The following is a 15,250-nucleotide window of genomic DNA, read 5'->3' on the forward strand; positions in this document are numbered from 1 at the left end:
CATTGCCTTTAAATTGTTTAACTTGGGTCAAATGTTTCAGGTAGCCTTCCACAAGCTTCCCACAATAAGTTGGGTGAATTATGGCCCATTCTTCCTGACAGAGCTGGTGTAACTGAGTCAGGTTTGTAGGCCTCCTTGATCGCACACGCTTTTTCAGTTCTGCCCCCAAATTTTCTATAGGATTGAGGTCAGGGCTTTGTGATGGCACAGTCAACTTAGTGTATGTAAACTTCTGACCCACTGAAATTGTGTACTGTAACACCCTGTATATAGCCTCCACATTGACTCTGTACCGTAACACCCTGTATATAGCCTCCACCTTGACTCTGTACCATAACACCCTGTATATAGCCTCCACATTGAATCTGTACCGGTACCCCCTGTATATAGCCTCCACATTGACTCTATACCGGTACCCCCTGTATATAGCCTCCACATTGACTCTGTACCGTAATACCCTGTATATAGTCTCCACATTGACTCTGTACCGTAAAGCCCTGTATATAGCCTCCACATTGACTCTGTACCGTAACACCCTGTATATGGTCTCCACATTGACTCTGTACCGGTACCCCCTGTATAAAGCCTCCACATTGACTCTGTACCGGTACCCCCTGTGTATAGCCTCCACATTGACTCTGTACCGGTACCCCCTGTATATAGCCTCCACATTGACTCTGTACCGTAACACCCTGTATATAGCCTCCACGTTGACTCTGTACCGTAATACCCTGTATATAGTCTCCACATTGACTCTGTACCGGTACCCCCCTGTATATAACCTCCACATTGACTCTGTACCGGTACCCCCTGTATATAGCCTCCACATTGACTCTGTACCGGTACCCCCCTGTATATAACCTCCACATTGACTCTGTACCGGTACCCCCTGTATATAGCCTCCACATTGACTCTGTACCGTAGCACCCTGGATATAGCCTCCACATTGACTCTGTACCGGTACCCCCTGTATATAGCCTCCACATTGACTCTGTACCGTAATACCCTGTATATAGTCTCCACATTGACTCTGTACCGGTACCCCCCTGTATATAACCTCCACATTGACTCTGTACCAGTACCCCCTGTATATAACCTCCACATTGACTCTGTACCAGTACCCCCTGTATATAGCCTCCACATTGACTCTGTACCAGTACCCCCTGTATATAGTCTCCACATTGACTCTGTACCGGTAGCCCCCTGTATATAACCTCCACATTGACTCTGTACCGGTACCCCCTGTATATAGCCTCCACATTGACTCTGTACCGTAATACCCTGTATATAGCCTCCACATTGACTCTGTACCGTAGCACCCTGTATATAACCTCCACATTGACTCTGTACCAGTACCCCCTGTATATAACCTCCACATTGACTCTGTACCAGTACCCCCTGTATATAGTCTCCACATTGACTCTGTACCGTAATACCCTGTATATAGTCTCCACATTGACTCTGTACCGGTACCCCCCTGTATATAACCTCCACATTGACTCTGTACCAGTACCCCCTGTATATAGCCTCCACATTGACTCTGTACTGGTACCCCCTGTATATAGCCTCCACATTGACTCTGTACTGGTACCCCCTGTAAATAGCCTCCACAATGACTCTGTACCGTAATACCCTGTATATAGCCTCCACATTGACTCTGTACCGGTACCCCCCTGTATATAACCTCCACATTGACTCTGTACCAGTACCCCCTGTATATAGCCTCCACATTGACTCTGTACTGGTACCCCCTGTATATAGCCTCCACATTGACTCTGTACTGGTACCCCCTGTAAATAGCCTCCACAATGACTCTGTACCGTAATACCCTGTATATAGCCTCCACAATGACTCTGTACCGTAATACCCTGTATATAGCCTCCACATTGACTCTGTACCGTAATACCCTGTATATAACCTCCACATTGACTCTGTACTGGTACCCCCTGTATATAGCCTCCACATTGACTCTGTACCGTAATACCCTGTATATAGCCTCCACATTGACTCTGTACCGTAATACCCTGTATATAGCCTCCACATTGACTCTGTACCGTAATACCCTGTATATAACCTCCACATTGACTCTGTACCGTAACACCCTGTATATAGCCTCCACATTGACTCTGTACCGTAATACCCTGTATATAGCCTCCACATTGACTCTGTACCGTAATACCCTGTATATAGTCTTCACATTGACTCTGTACTGGTACCCCCTGTATATAGCCTCCACATTGACTCTGTACCGGTACCCCCTGTATATAGTCTCCACATTGACTCTGTACCGTAACACCCTGTATATAGTCTCCACATTGACTCTGTACCGTAACACCCTGTATATAGCCTCCACATTGACTCTGTACTGGTACCCCCTGTATATAGTCTCCACAATGACTCAGTACTGGTACCCCCTGTATATAGTCTCCACATTGATTCTGTACCGGTACCCCCTGTATATAGTCTCCACATTGACTCTGTACCGGTACCCCCTGTATATAGCCTCCAAATTGAGTCTGTACCGGTACCCCCTGTATATAGCCTCCACATTGACTCTGTATCAGTACCCCCTGTATATAGCCTCCACATTGACTCTGTACCGTAATATTCTGTATATAGCCTCCACATTGACTCTGTACCGTAACACCCTGTATATAGCCTCCACATTGACTCTGTACCGTAACACCCTGTATATAGCCTCCACATTGACTCTGTACCGTAATACCCTGTATATAACCTCCACATTGACTCTGTACCGGTACCCCCTGTATATAGCCTCCACATTGACTCTGTACCGTAATACCCTGTATATAACCTCCACATTGACTCTGTACCGGTACCTCCTGTATATAGCCTCCACATTGACTCTGTACTGGTACCCCCTGTATATAGTCTCCACATTGACTCAGTACCGGTTCCCCCTGTATATAGCCTCCACATTGACTCAGTACCGGTTCCTCCTGTATATAGCCTCCACATTGACTCTGTACCGTAATACCCTGTATATAGCCTCCACATTGACTCTGTACCGTAATACCCTGTATATAGCCTCCACATTGACTCTGTACCGTAATACCCTGTATATAACCTCCACATTGACTCTGTACCGTAACACCCTGTATATAGCCTCCACATTGACTCTGTACCGTAATACCCTGTATATAGCCTCCACATTGACTCTGTACTAGTAATACCCTGTATATAGCCTCCACATTGACTCTGTACCGTAATACCCTGTATATAGCCTCCACATTGACTCTGTACCGTAATACCCTGTATATAGCCTCCACATTGACTCTGTACCGTAATACCCTGTATATAGCCTCCACATTGACTCTGTACCGTAATACCCTGTATATAACCTCCACATTGACTCTGTACCGGTACCCCCTGTATATAGCCTCCACATTGACTCTGTACCGTAATACCCTGTATATAGCCTCCACATTGACTCTGTACTGGTATATAGTCTATTGTTATTTACTGCTACTCTTTAATTATTTGTTTTTCTTATCTCTTACTTTTACATTTTTTTGGGGGGGGGGGATATTTTCTTAACTGCATTGTTGGTTAAGGGCTTATAAGTAAGGATTTCATTTTAAGGTCTACACCTGTTGTATTCGTGACAAATGAACTTTGATTTGATTTCGATGACATAACCTAGATATCTACATATAGACTGTAGAGATCTACCTAGCTGTTGATGCTTGACCAACCTATGGGGGCCTTGTACGCCCATCCTGGTCTCGCAAGCTTACATTGGGTTTCGCTACACAATGACGTGAAAAGACGAGGTCAGAGGTCAGAATGGAGGACCAGGCTAAACCTATGGTAGACATTAGACAAAATCTGGGAGTGTACATTTATTCATGATCCTTGTCCTCTCCCCCTCTGTCACAGGTACTACCATGAGACATTCCATGACTACCCCAGGTCACGGAAAGCTCTGATTCCATTCATCTTCTAAAGAACAGATGAAGCTCCTGCATTCCAACCATAGGACTGGGAGACCCCAAACAAGCTCTTTAGATCGGGCTTGCATTCCAAACAGCATCCTATTCCCCATATGGTCCTCTGTTCAAACGTAGTGCATTACTTTATGTTGGGAATAGTGTGCCATTTGGGACAAAGTCCAGATATGATCAGATGACCTGCATATAGACAGTAGAGATCTACATATAGACAGTATTTATCTAGCTAGATATCTACATATAGACAGAGAGATCTAGCTGATATCTTCATATAGACAGTATTTATCTACCTAGATATCTACATATAGACAGTATAGATCTAGCTAGATATCTACATATAGACAGTAGAGATCTACCTAGATATCTACATATAGACAGTAGAGATCTACCTAGATATCTACATATAGACAGTAGCACAAAGCCCTCACCTGCAAGGAGATTAACCTAGAGAACGGCTGGTGCTGGGGCTCTGTTCACAAACAGACCCCACAGAGCCCCAGGACAGCAACACAATTAGACCCAACCAAATCATGAGAAAAACAAAAAAAGAATTACTTGACACATTGGAAAGAATTTTCAAAAAAAACTGAGCAAACTAGAATGCTATTTGGCCCTAAACAGAGAGTACTCAGTGGCAGAATACCTGACCACTGTGACTGACCTAAAATTAAAATCTTTGACTATGTACAGACTCAGTGAGCCTTACTATTTAGAAAGGCCACCGAAGGCAGACATGGCTTTCAAGAGAAGACAAGCTATGTGCTCACTGCCCACAAAATGAGGTGGAAACTGAGCTGCACTTCCTAACCTCCTGCCAAATGTACGACCATATTAGAGACACATATTTCCCTCAAAATTACACAAACCCGCAAAGAATTCGAACACATATCATTTTTTGACAAACTCCTGTATCCGTTAGGCAAAATATCGCAGTCACGCCATCACAGTAGATGTGTGACCTGCTGCCACAAGAAAAGGTCGACCAGTGGGTCAGAAACAACAATCTAATAAAACCTACATCTGCCTGCCTATTCATTCCCACCCCTGTCATTCGTACAGTCTACTATTTGCACATTGTCACGACACCTAGCTTATGTAACATTTTAAATGTTATACTAGATTTTTTTTTTACAACCGCTAGTAATATCATGTTTTAAACGTTGTTATTCTCTTGGAAGTGTTGTGTGTAATGTTTACTGTTAAAAGCTGATTGTCATTGTTTTGTTTACAGTTTATTTCAATGTAAACACATTCCATGCCAATAAAGCCCCTTTGAATTGAATTGAGATGTTGGTGTCAGTTGACATCTTGGATGACGTATCTAATGTCCAGTACCAGATTAGCCATTTCCACGGCAACCTGCAGAGCATTGAGTTTGGCTGTGAAGGAGTCCAGCACCCTGAGCTGAGACGGAGTGGCCTTACCCACAACCAGGGGGGCAGGACGTGAAGGGTACCTGGTGAACGTAAAGCTTGTTTATTCAGAGGACATACACACATCCTCTTCTACATACAATAACATACAACACACATCCTCTTCTACATACAATAACATACAACAACACACATCCTCTTCTACATACAATAAAATACAACAACACACATTACATACAACAACAACATACATCACATACAACGCCCAACAACGTATTCATGGATCTATGGTGGGTACCTGGTGTTGAGGGGGGTCCACTCCAGCCCAGGCCTGGCGCTCCTCTCCACCAGGCCACAGCCACAGGTGGCTGGAACCTCATCTCCATCACCCTGCTGGAGTGCCTCTCCCTGGGGCACAGTACCCGAATGAATAGCCTCTCCCTGGAGCACAGTACCCGAATGAACAGCCTCTCCCTGGGGCACAGACCAGTGGTGGGCGTAGCTGAGGTCTACGAGGCCGGTTTCTCCATCGTGCACCAGGGCCAAGGCTACAGCCTCCAGGGAGGAGCAGAACCCGTTCAGTCCCAGTAGGTACTGAGACTGGGAGACTCCCAGGGATAACGCTGCCTCCGTTGCTTCAGTAGTGCCCTGTGACGGGATTAGATAACATTAGATTTCAATCATTTAAAAATCAGCAAATACAATATAACAATATAACTATATACGCCATTTACCAGACCCTTTGATCCAAAGCAACTTAAATGGTTCGTGAATGTATTTTTCAGTGGGTAGCCACAGCGGGAATCGAACCCTTGACGTTGTAAGCTCCATGCTCTACAAATTGAGCCATATATGAGTATATCTGAACGTAAAGCTTGTTTATTCAGAGGACATACAACAACAACAACAACACTGAGTATATCTGGATCAGTGTCATTGAGCAGTATGGGGGGGGGGGGGTGTACTAAGCTATATGGAATTGTTTTAAGAAGGTCATACCATGGATCAATTAGCCAGTTGATTTTGAATTTTAAAAACCCCTTGAAGTATCCCAGCATTTATTATTATTTTTTTTTTTAACAATTATTTGATGAAAAATTGTGTATTTGGCCTTACTGCTATTAGCCCATATAAACACATTGAATAACAGATAGTGTCCCCCCCCCCCCACACAAAAAAAATGTAAAGGAAGTTTGTTCTTTAGTGTCTATCCTGAGAAATATAAGAAAGATTAGGAAACATTTATTTTCTAAAAACCTATTTTTTCTTTGTCATTAAGAGTCATTATGGGGTATTGAGTCATTACGGGGTATTGAGTCATTATGGGGTACTGAGTCATTATGGGGTATTCCTCTTGTCCAATTAGCTGCCAATAATTACATTTAGATGATTGGAGGATTCTAAATGAATATCTAAGGGCCATTTTCCATTAGGATCTGTGAGAATATCTAAGAGGATTTTATATTCTAAATTAATTAATTAATAATCGCATTGTTAAGAAGTAACTATATTCTGGAGATTTCGTTTTCAGTTAACCTAGAGTAAGTGAGAGAAAGGAGATTCTTGAACATGGGGTGAGACATTCTTTCTAATTTGTAAATGAAGCCAGTTTGTTATTTAGGTTCTTCCAGAAATAAATTATTCTAACTTCAAAATCAAATCAATGTATTTGTCACATACACATAGTTAGCAGATGTTAATGGTCACATACACATAGTTAGCAGATGTTAATGGTCACATACACATAGTTAGCAGATGTTATTGGTCACATGGTTAGCAGATGTTAATGGTCATATACACATAGTTAGCAGATGTTATTGGTCACATACACATGGTTAGCAGATGTTAATGGTCACATACACATAGTTAGCAGATGTTAATGGTCATATACACATAGTTAGCAGATGTTATTGGTCATATACACATAGTTAGCAGATGTTATTGGTCATATACACATAGTTAGCAGATGTTAATGGTCATATACACATAGTTAGCAGATGTTATTGGTCATATACACATAGTTAGCAGATGTTATTGGTCACATACACATGGTTAGCAGATGTTAATGGTCACATACACATGGTTAGCAGATGTTATTGGTCACATGCACATGGTTAGCAGATGTTATTGGTCACATACACGTGGTTAGCAGATGTTATTGGTCACATACACATGGTTAGCAGATGTTATTGGTCACATACACATAGTTAGCAGATGTTAATGGTCATATACACATAGTTAGCAGATGTTATTGGTCATATACACATAGTTAGCAGATGTTATTGGTCATATACACATAGTTAGCAGATGTTATTGGTCACATACACATGGTTAGCAGATGTTATTGGTCATATACACATGGTTATCAGATGTTATTGGTCATATACACATAGTTAGCAGATGTTATTGGTCATATACACATAGTTAGCAGATGTTATTGGTCATATACACATAGTTAACAGATGTTAATGGTCATATACACATAGTTAGCAGATGTTAATGGTCACATACACATAGTTAGCAGATGTTATTGGTCATATACACATAGTTAGCAGATGTTATTGGTCACATACACATAGTTAGCAGATGTTATTGGTCACATACACATGGTTAACAGATGTTATTGGTCACATACACATGGTTAGCAGATGTTAATGGTCACATACACATGGTTAGCAGATGTTATTGGTCACATACACATAGTTAGCAGATGTTATTGGTCACATACACATAGTTAACAGATGTTATTGGTCACATACACATGGTTAGCAGATGTTACTGGTCACATACACATAGTTAGCAGATGTTACTGGTCACATACACATAGTTATTATGTTATTGGTCACATACACATAGTTAACAGATGTTATTGGTCACATACACATGGTTCTCAGATGTTATTGGTCACATACACATAGTTAGCAGATGTTAATGGTCATATACACATAGTTAGCAGATGTTATTGGTCACATACACATGGTTAGCAGATGTTAATGGTCATATACACATAGTTAGCAGATGTTATTGGTCACATACACATAGTTAGCAGATGTTATTGGTCATATACACATGGTTAGCAGATGTTAATGGTCATATACACATAGTTAGCAGATGTTATTGGTCATATACACATGGTTAGCAGATGTTAATGGTCATATACACATAGTTAGCAGATGTTATTGGTCATATACACATAGTTAGCAGATGTTAATGGTCACATACACATAGTTAGCAGATGTTATTGGTCACATACACATAGTTAGCAGATGTTAATGGTCATATACACATAGTTAGCAGATGTTATTGGTCACATACACGTGGTTAGCAGATGTTACTGGTCATATACACATAGTTAGCAGATGTTATTGGTCATATACACATGGTTAGCAGATGTTAATGGTCACATACACATAGTTAGCAGATGTTATTGGTCACATACACATAGTTAGCAGATGTTATTGGTCACATACACATAGTTAGCAGATGTTATTGGTCACATACACATAGTTAGCAGATGTTATTGGTCACATACACATGGTTATCAGATGTTATTGGTCACATACACATAGTTAGCAGATGTTACTGGTCATATACACATGGTTAGCAGATGTTAATGCGAGTGTAGCGAAATGCTTGTGCTTCTAGTTCCGACAATGCAGTAATAACCCACGAGTAATCTAACCTAACAATTCCACAACAACTACTTTATACACACAAGTGTAAAGGGATAAAGAGTATGTACATAAAGATATATGAATGAGTGATGGTACAGAGCGGCATAGGCAAGATGCAGTAGATGGTATAGAGTACAGTATATACATATGAGATGAGTAATGTAGGGTATGAAAACATTATATAAAGTGGCATTGTTTAAAGTGGCTAGTGATACATTACATCAAGATGGCAAGATGCAGTAGATGGTATCGAGTACAGTATATACACTCCAATTTGCTTACCGCCCCAACAGGTCATTTAATTTTTTTTAAATGATATATACCGTAGGCCTACCATAGATTAAATGAGTATTGGTTACACTACAATTTAGGGTGTGGAAATGTTATGACCCTTAGATATTAATTTGGAATCCTCCAATCCTCTTATAGTGTAGCCTACTCCCAACCGTCATGTTGAACAGCACAATATTTTATATTCTATCTATTACATTTTTATTTTTAACCTTTATTCAACTAGGATATTGTATTTATTTTACCTTTATTTAACTAGGCAAGTCAGTTAAGAACAAATTCTTATTTTCAATGACGGCCAAGGAACAGTGGGTTAACTGCCTGTTCAGGGGCAGAACGACAGATTTGTACCTTGTCAGCTCAGGGGGTTTGAACTTGCAACCTTCCGGTTACTAGTCCAACGCTCTGACCAATAATAGAAACACCATGATATTAATCTAATTCATTAAGACACATTTCTTAAAATCAATCCCATATACTATGTTAATGCAAAAAAAAGGTTTTACATTTTTTAATACTGCCAATATGGAAAACTATCAAATGCTCCTCAGAGATGCCCTCTGGTGGTCAAAACTAGCACTAACTTGCATTAACGTAAAACATGGCTGACAATTAGATAACGTGCCACAGAATGCTGCAGCAGCCCGCGCCGTCTGCCGCAGCATGACTCAACTTTTAAAGGAGCCACCACTGTACGGACCTTGTTACTGATGTAGGCTGCCATGTGTGTCTCAGTGCATCCTCCTCCCAGCAGAGCTACTGGGTCTCTCAGGGTCAGCCTCAACACATGCTCTGCCCTCTGACACGCAGCCTGGAACATCACAACCACGGAGACGCAGAATAACAACAGATCGATACAAAAAATCATTGCCTCCCGAGAAAAACATTTAGCAACGTTCTAACATTAACTAAACAATGAGAGGAACTAGATTACACTTCTAAGACAGGCTTGGATTACATTCAGAGTATAGGTAGACTGTTATTGCTTGACTTGACTATTTGAGCATATGTAAAGGGTGTCAGTGTGTCTACCTACAGTTCATTGAGCATGTGTAAAGGGTGTCAGTGTGTCTACCTACAGTTCATTGAGCATGTGTAAAGGGTGTCAGTGTGTCTACCTACAGTTCATTGAGCATGTGTAAAGGGTGTCAGTGTGTCTACCTACAGTTCATTGAGCATATGTAAAGGGTGTCAGTGTTCCTACCTACAGTTCATTGAGCATATGTAAAGGGTGTCAGTGTGTCTACCTACAGTTCATTGAGCATATGTAAAGGGTGTCAGTGTGTCTACCTACAGTTCATTGAGCATATGTAAAGGGTGTCAGTGTGTCTACCTACAGTTCATTGAGCATATGTAAAGGGTGTCAGTGTGTCTACCTACAGTTCATTGAGCATATGTAAAGGGTGTCAGTGTTCCTACCTACAGTTCATTGAGCATATGTAAAGGGTGTCAGTGTGTCTACCTACAGTTCATTGAGCATATGTAAAGGGTGTCAGTGTGTCTACCTACAGTTCATTGAGCATATGTAAAGGGTGTCAGTGTGTCTACCTACAGTTCATTGAGCATGTGTAAAGGGTGCTACCTTAGCGTTGCCTTCCTGAACAAGCCTCTGAATGGGCTTAAACCAGGGTCAGCACGCCTCCAATTCTATCACACCGACATTGGCAACATTTCAAGCTAGCGGTGGAGTGAGCTTACTTCCCGTTCTTATCTCTGTTACACAATAGGCTCAGTCTCGTCTACCTTCAGTTCGTTGAGCATGGTGTCGTTCCTGTGGCAGAGGACCATAGTGCAGACAGCTGGTGCTGGTTCCCGAGGTGGAAGGAGATGCAGCATCTCTCTGGATCCAACGGTCCTGACACAGCAGCCTTTCACCTGGCCATAGGCCTCAGGAGGGATAGGGGTCTGGTACAATGCCACTGCCTGAGCACCTGGAACAGTGGGACAGGTGAAAACCAGTGCTTTCTCGAATCTAGTAGGATTTATATTTATATATAAAAACCCATGTATTATAACAAAATAGAAACTAGGCCCCTAAATGTATTTTATTCTCCGCACTACTACAAAAATACTAATATATCTATGCTGGGTAAAGCATTACTGATAAGTACACTATATTACATTACCTGTCATTTGAACAATGGGCTGGATGAGTGCAATGCCGAGTCTCTCTACGACCAAGACCCCGTGCCTCCGGAGGTAATGCTGCAGTACAGGGTGTATTACTCTCTGACACATAAACACCTCCACCTGGTCTGTAACTGCCTGCTCTCCAAGCTTCAGTAACTCATCCAGGATTAGGTCTTCTGGGTCAGGGGCTCCACTGTGCACCTTTGAAGATCAAGAGTTTAATAACAACACCCACATGGCAGTTATAGACTTTGAAATACATGGATATTACATGGTCAGACAAAGAAAACATTCATGTTTAAAATGCGTTATTGAATAAAAACCTTGACGATATTGTATTTATTTGACCTTTATTTAACCAGGCAAGTCCGTTAAGAACAAATTCTTATTTTCAATGACGGCCTAGGAACAGTGGGTTAACTGCCTGCTGCTCCTACGCTCTAACCACTAGGCTACCCTGCCACCCCTACACTCTAACCACTAGGCTACCTGCTGCTCCTACGCTCTAACCACTAGGCTACCTGCCGCCCCTACACTCTAACCACTAGGCTACCTGCCGCCCCTACACTCTAACCACTAGGCTACCTGCCGCCCCTACACTCTAACCACTAGGCTACCTGCCGTCCCTACACTCTAACCACTAGGCTACCTGCCGTCCCTACACTCTAACCACTAGGCTACCTGTCGTCCCTACGCTCTAACCACTAGGCTACCTGCCGCCCCTACACTCTAACCACTAGGCTGCCTGCCGCCCCTACACTCTAACCACTAGGCTACCTGCCGCCCCTACAATCTAACCACTAGGCTACCTGTCGTCCCTACGCTCTAACCACTAGGCTACCCTGCCGCCCTTACACTCTAACCACTAGGCTACCCTGCCACCCCTACGCTCTAACCACTAGGCTACCTGCTGCTTCTACGCTCTAACCACTAGGCTACCTGCCGCCTCTACACTCTAACCACTAGGCTACCTGCCGCCTCTACACTCTAACCACTAGGCTACCTGCCGCCTCTACACTCTAACCACTAGGCTACCTGCTGCCTCTACACTCTAACCACTAGGCTACCTGCCTCCCCCTCTAACCACTAGGCTACCTGCCGCCTCTACACTCTAACCACTAGGCTACCTGCCGCCTCTACACTCTAACCACTAGGCTACCTGCTGCCTCTACACTCTAACCACTAGGCTACCTGCCTCCCCTATACTCTAACCACTAGGCTACCTGCCTCCCCTACACTCTAACCACTAGGCTACCTGCGGCCTCTATGCTCTAACCACTAGGCTACCTGCGGCCTCTATGCTCTAACCACTAGGCTACCTGCCGCCCCTACACTCTAACCACTAGGCTACCTGCCGCCTCTACGCTCTAACCACTAGGCTACCTGCGGCCTCTATGCTCTAACCACTAGGCTACCTGCCGCCTCTATGCTCTAACCACTAGGCTACCTGCCGCCCCTACACTCTAACCACTAGGCTACCTGCCGCCCCTACACTCTAACCACTAGGCTACCTGCCACCTCTACACTCTAACCACTAGGCTACCTGCCACCTCTACACTCTAACCACTAGGCTACCTGCGGCCTCTACACTCTAACCGCTAGGCTACCTGCCGTCCCTACACTCTAACCGCTAGGCTACCTGCCGTCCCTACACTCTAACCACTAGGCTACCTGCCGCCCCTACACTCTAACCACTAGGCTACCTGCCGCCTCTACGCTCTAACCACTAGGCTACCTGCCGCCCCTACACTCTAACGACTAGGCTACCTGCCGCCCCTACACTCTAACCACTAGGCTACCTGCCGCCTCTACGTCTAACCACTAGGCTACCTGCCGCCTCTACGCTCTAACCACTAGGCTACCTGCCGCCTCTATGCTCTAACCACTAGGCTACCTGCCGCCACTACACTCTAACCACTAGGCTACCTGCCGCCCCTACACTCTAACCACTAGGCTACCTGCCGCCCCTACACTCTAACCACTAGGCTACCTGCCACCCCTACACTCTAACCACTAGGCTACCTGCCGCCTCTACGCTCTAACCACTAGACTACCTGCCGCCCCTACACTCTAACCACTAGGCTACCTGCCGCCCCTACACTCTAACCACTAGGCTACCTGCGGCCTCTACACTCTAACCACTAGGCTACCTGCCGTCCCTACACTCTAACCACTAGGCTACCTGCCGCCCCTACACTCTAACCACTAGACTACCTGCCGTCCCTACACTCTAACCACTAGGCTACCTGCGGCCTCTATGCTCTAACCACTAGGCTACCTGCCGCCTCTATGCTCTAACCACTAGACTACCTGCCGTCCCTACACTCTAACCACTAGGCTACCTGCGGCCTCTATGCTCTAACCACTAGGCTACCCTGCCGTACATTTATGTTTGAGGTTACTAAAATATTGCATTTAGTGGCAAAAGTAAGGTATACCATTACCTCCAGGGACCCCTCTCCGAACTCAGATAGATCCCCTGAGAGAGACACCGTGAACAGGGCTAGTCGGAAGGGCCCGGGCCCCCGTCTGGTTCTCTCCGAGTCTGTGGGTTGAAGCTGCATGTCTGGGACATTCACCAGCAGACCTGGAAACACTGCAGAATCTAGCACAAACTGTCCCTCGATGGAGACAGTCACAGTCCTACCAAGACGGACTCTGTCTGGGGAGCCCGGGGTGTCACCACAGGGGACAGTCAGTAGAAAGGCATGGACAGCCAACGTGCTGATATGCTGTTGTTCACCCTCAGTCAACACACAGGCAGGTTTGCTAGAGATGACACTCCTGGCTAGTGTCACCAAGCTCTGGCAGCTGTTGAAATCGACATTCACTTTACAGCCACAGTCCTCCTGGTTGAGGAAACTGGTGCAAACCTCCAATAGTTGTTTGTTGATTTTGATCGCAACACTTGGTCTCAAGCCTGACTTCTGAACATGGTCAATGAGGGAAAAACAGAGGATGCCAGTGTACAGACCACAGTCACTGAACCGAGACAGGTGGTTTAGGATGGAGGCAGTTATAAGTTTGAGTAACGGCTCCGATGAGGAAACAGCTTGAAGTAGGGATGTAGAGGTGGAGGTGGTCAGGACGTGTCCACCAACGTTGTTATGGACTTGCTTCAGTCTGCCATTGGGTCCGAAACAAGAGGTGAGGATCTGCCTCATCAGTGTCATCTTCCGACAGACTTCACTTATACTCAGTGGGCTGTCTGTACAGACAGATGACGCTTTCTTGGTAACTCGAGACATAGTTACTTATTCTTTCATGCACAAATCATTGGAGCTGAAGACACAAGACGAGAAGCCCTCCAAATTAATTGTTGTATGGCTAGCCAGTGTTAGCTACATACTATCATATCACACATTCTCTGATAAATTCGGGTGTGATTTCTACTCGATTACAAATGTTTAGTACACCCTTTGATATTGCTAAATATACCCATGGGCTTTTTCTGTCTTTAAACACATTTAACTCACATTTTAGAGCTGCGAAACAGCAACAGTACGCTACTGTATTTGATTGTTCTGCGGTCGAAAATCTGACAGCTGTTAGTTTTAGGCATATTGAAAAATACCTGATTACAATATATTATATTACGTTGATTAAATCCGATTAACCCAGAAATGATTGTACCTATACACGGTGAAATGTGTTTTATAATAGTATATTAATGATTATATTCGTTCTCTATGGTGAAATGTGCATTTTTTCCAGGAGGTTATTGGATGAGAAACAAAGGCTTCTGTTGGCCAGCTAAACCGTTTCTATGACGACCCCGCTACGGGTCCTTAAAGTCACGTGGTACATTTTC

The 15,250-nt window shown here is 43.8% G+C and overlaps 2 protein-coding genes and 1 long non-coding RNA gene across 9 annotated transcripts in view; 1 reads left to right on the forward strand and 2 right to left on the reverse strand.

Moving 5' to 3' along the window:
* The window catches only part of LOC110492798 (3-oxo-5-alpha-steroid 4-dehydrogenase 2), a 58,538-nt gene extending 53,285 nt beyond the window's left edge, over positions 1–5,253 (forward strand). For all 6 annotated transcript variants that reach the window (XM_036945969.2, XM_090201760.1, XM_090201759.1 and 3 more), the window contains one exon: positions 3,901–5,253. In XM_036945969.2, the coding sequence (XP_036801864.1) occupies positions 3,901–3,967 (67 nt within the window). In that variant the 3' untranslated portion in view covers positions 3,968–5,253. The remainder of the gene's footprint in view (positions 1–3,900) is intronic.
* The window catches only part of LOC149976526 (uncharacterized), a 206,188-nt gene that overhangs the window by 92,360 nt on the left and 98,578 nt on the right, over positions 1–15,250 (reverse strand). The gene's annotated exons all lie outside the window — the stretch shown is intronic.
* Positions 3,835–15,250, reverse strand: mkks (MKKS centrosomal shuttling protein). 2 transcript variants are annotated; one of them, XM_036945967.2, is made up of 7 exons: positions 14,916–15,179; positions 13,884–14,721; positions 11,436–11,640; positions 11,053–11,240; positions 10,010–10,120; positions 5,643–5,992; positions 3,835–5,427 (listed from the first exon to the last, which is right to left on the reverse strand). In XM_036945967.2, exons 2-7 carry the CDS (start codon positions 14,685–14,687, stop codon positions 5,268–5,270), a joined length of 1,818 nt encoding a protein of 605 aa, XP_036801862.2. In that variant the 5' UTR covers positions 14,688–14,721; positions 14,916–15,179; the 3' UTR covers positions 3,835–5,267. The 2 variants fall into 2 exon arrangements, with proteins under 2 accessions (XP_036801862.2, XP_036801861.2); XM_036945966.2 differs by having other exon boundaries at positions 13,884–15,250.

This window comes from Oncorhynchus mykiss, chromosome 16 (genome assembly GCF_057628025.1).
Source record: "Oncorhynchus mykiss isolate SJ-2025 chromosome 16, ASM5762802v1, whole genome shotgun sequence".
Classification (NCBI taxonomy): domain Eukaryota; kingdom Metazoa; phylum Chordata; class Actinopteri; order Salmoniformes; family Salmonidae; genus Oncorhynchus; species Oncorhynchus mykiss.

Bases quoted from the DNA above. Each gene is read 5' to 3' on its own strand.
- mkks (XM_036945966.2), bottom strand. From the start codon at position 14,687: ATGTCTCGAGTTACCAAGAAAGCGTCATCTGTCTGTACAGACAGCCCA. The intron at 11,641-13,883 runs GTAATGGTATAC...TGATCTTCAAAG, and splicing joins TCGGAGAGGGGTCCCTGGAG to GTGCACAGTGGAGCCCCTGA. The intron at 5,428-5,642 runs GTACCCACCATA...TACGTTCACCAG, and splicing joins TGGACCCCCCTCAACACCAG to GTACCCTTCACGTCCTGCCC.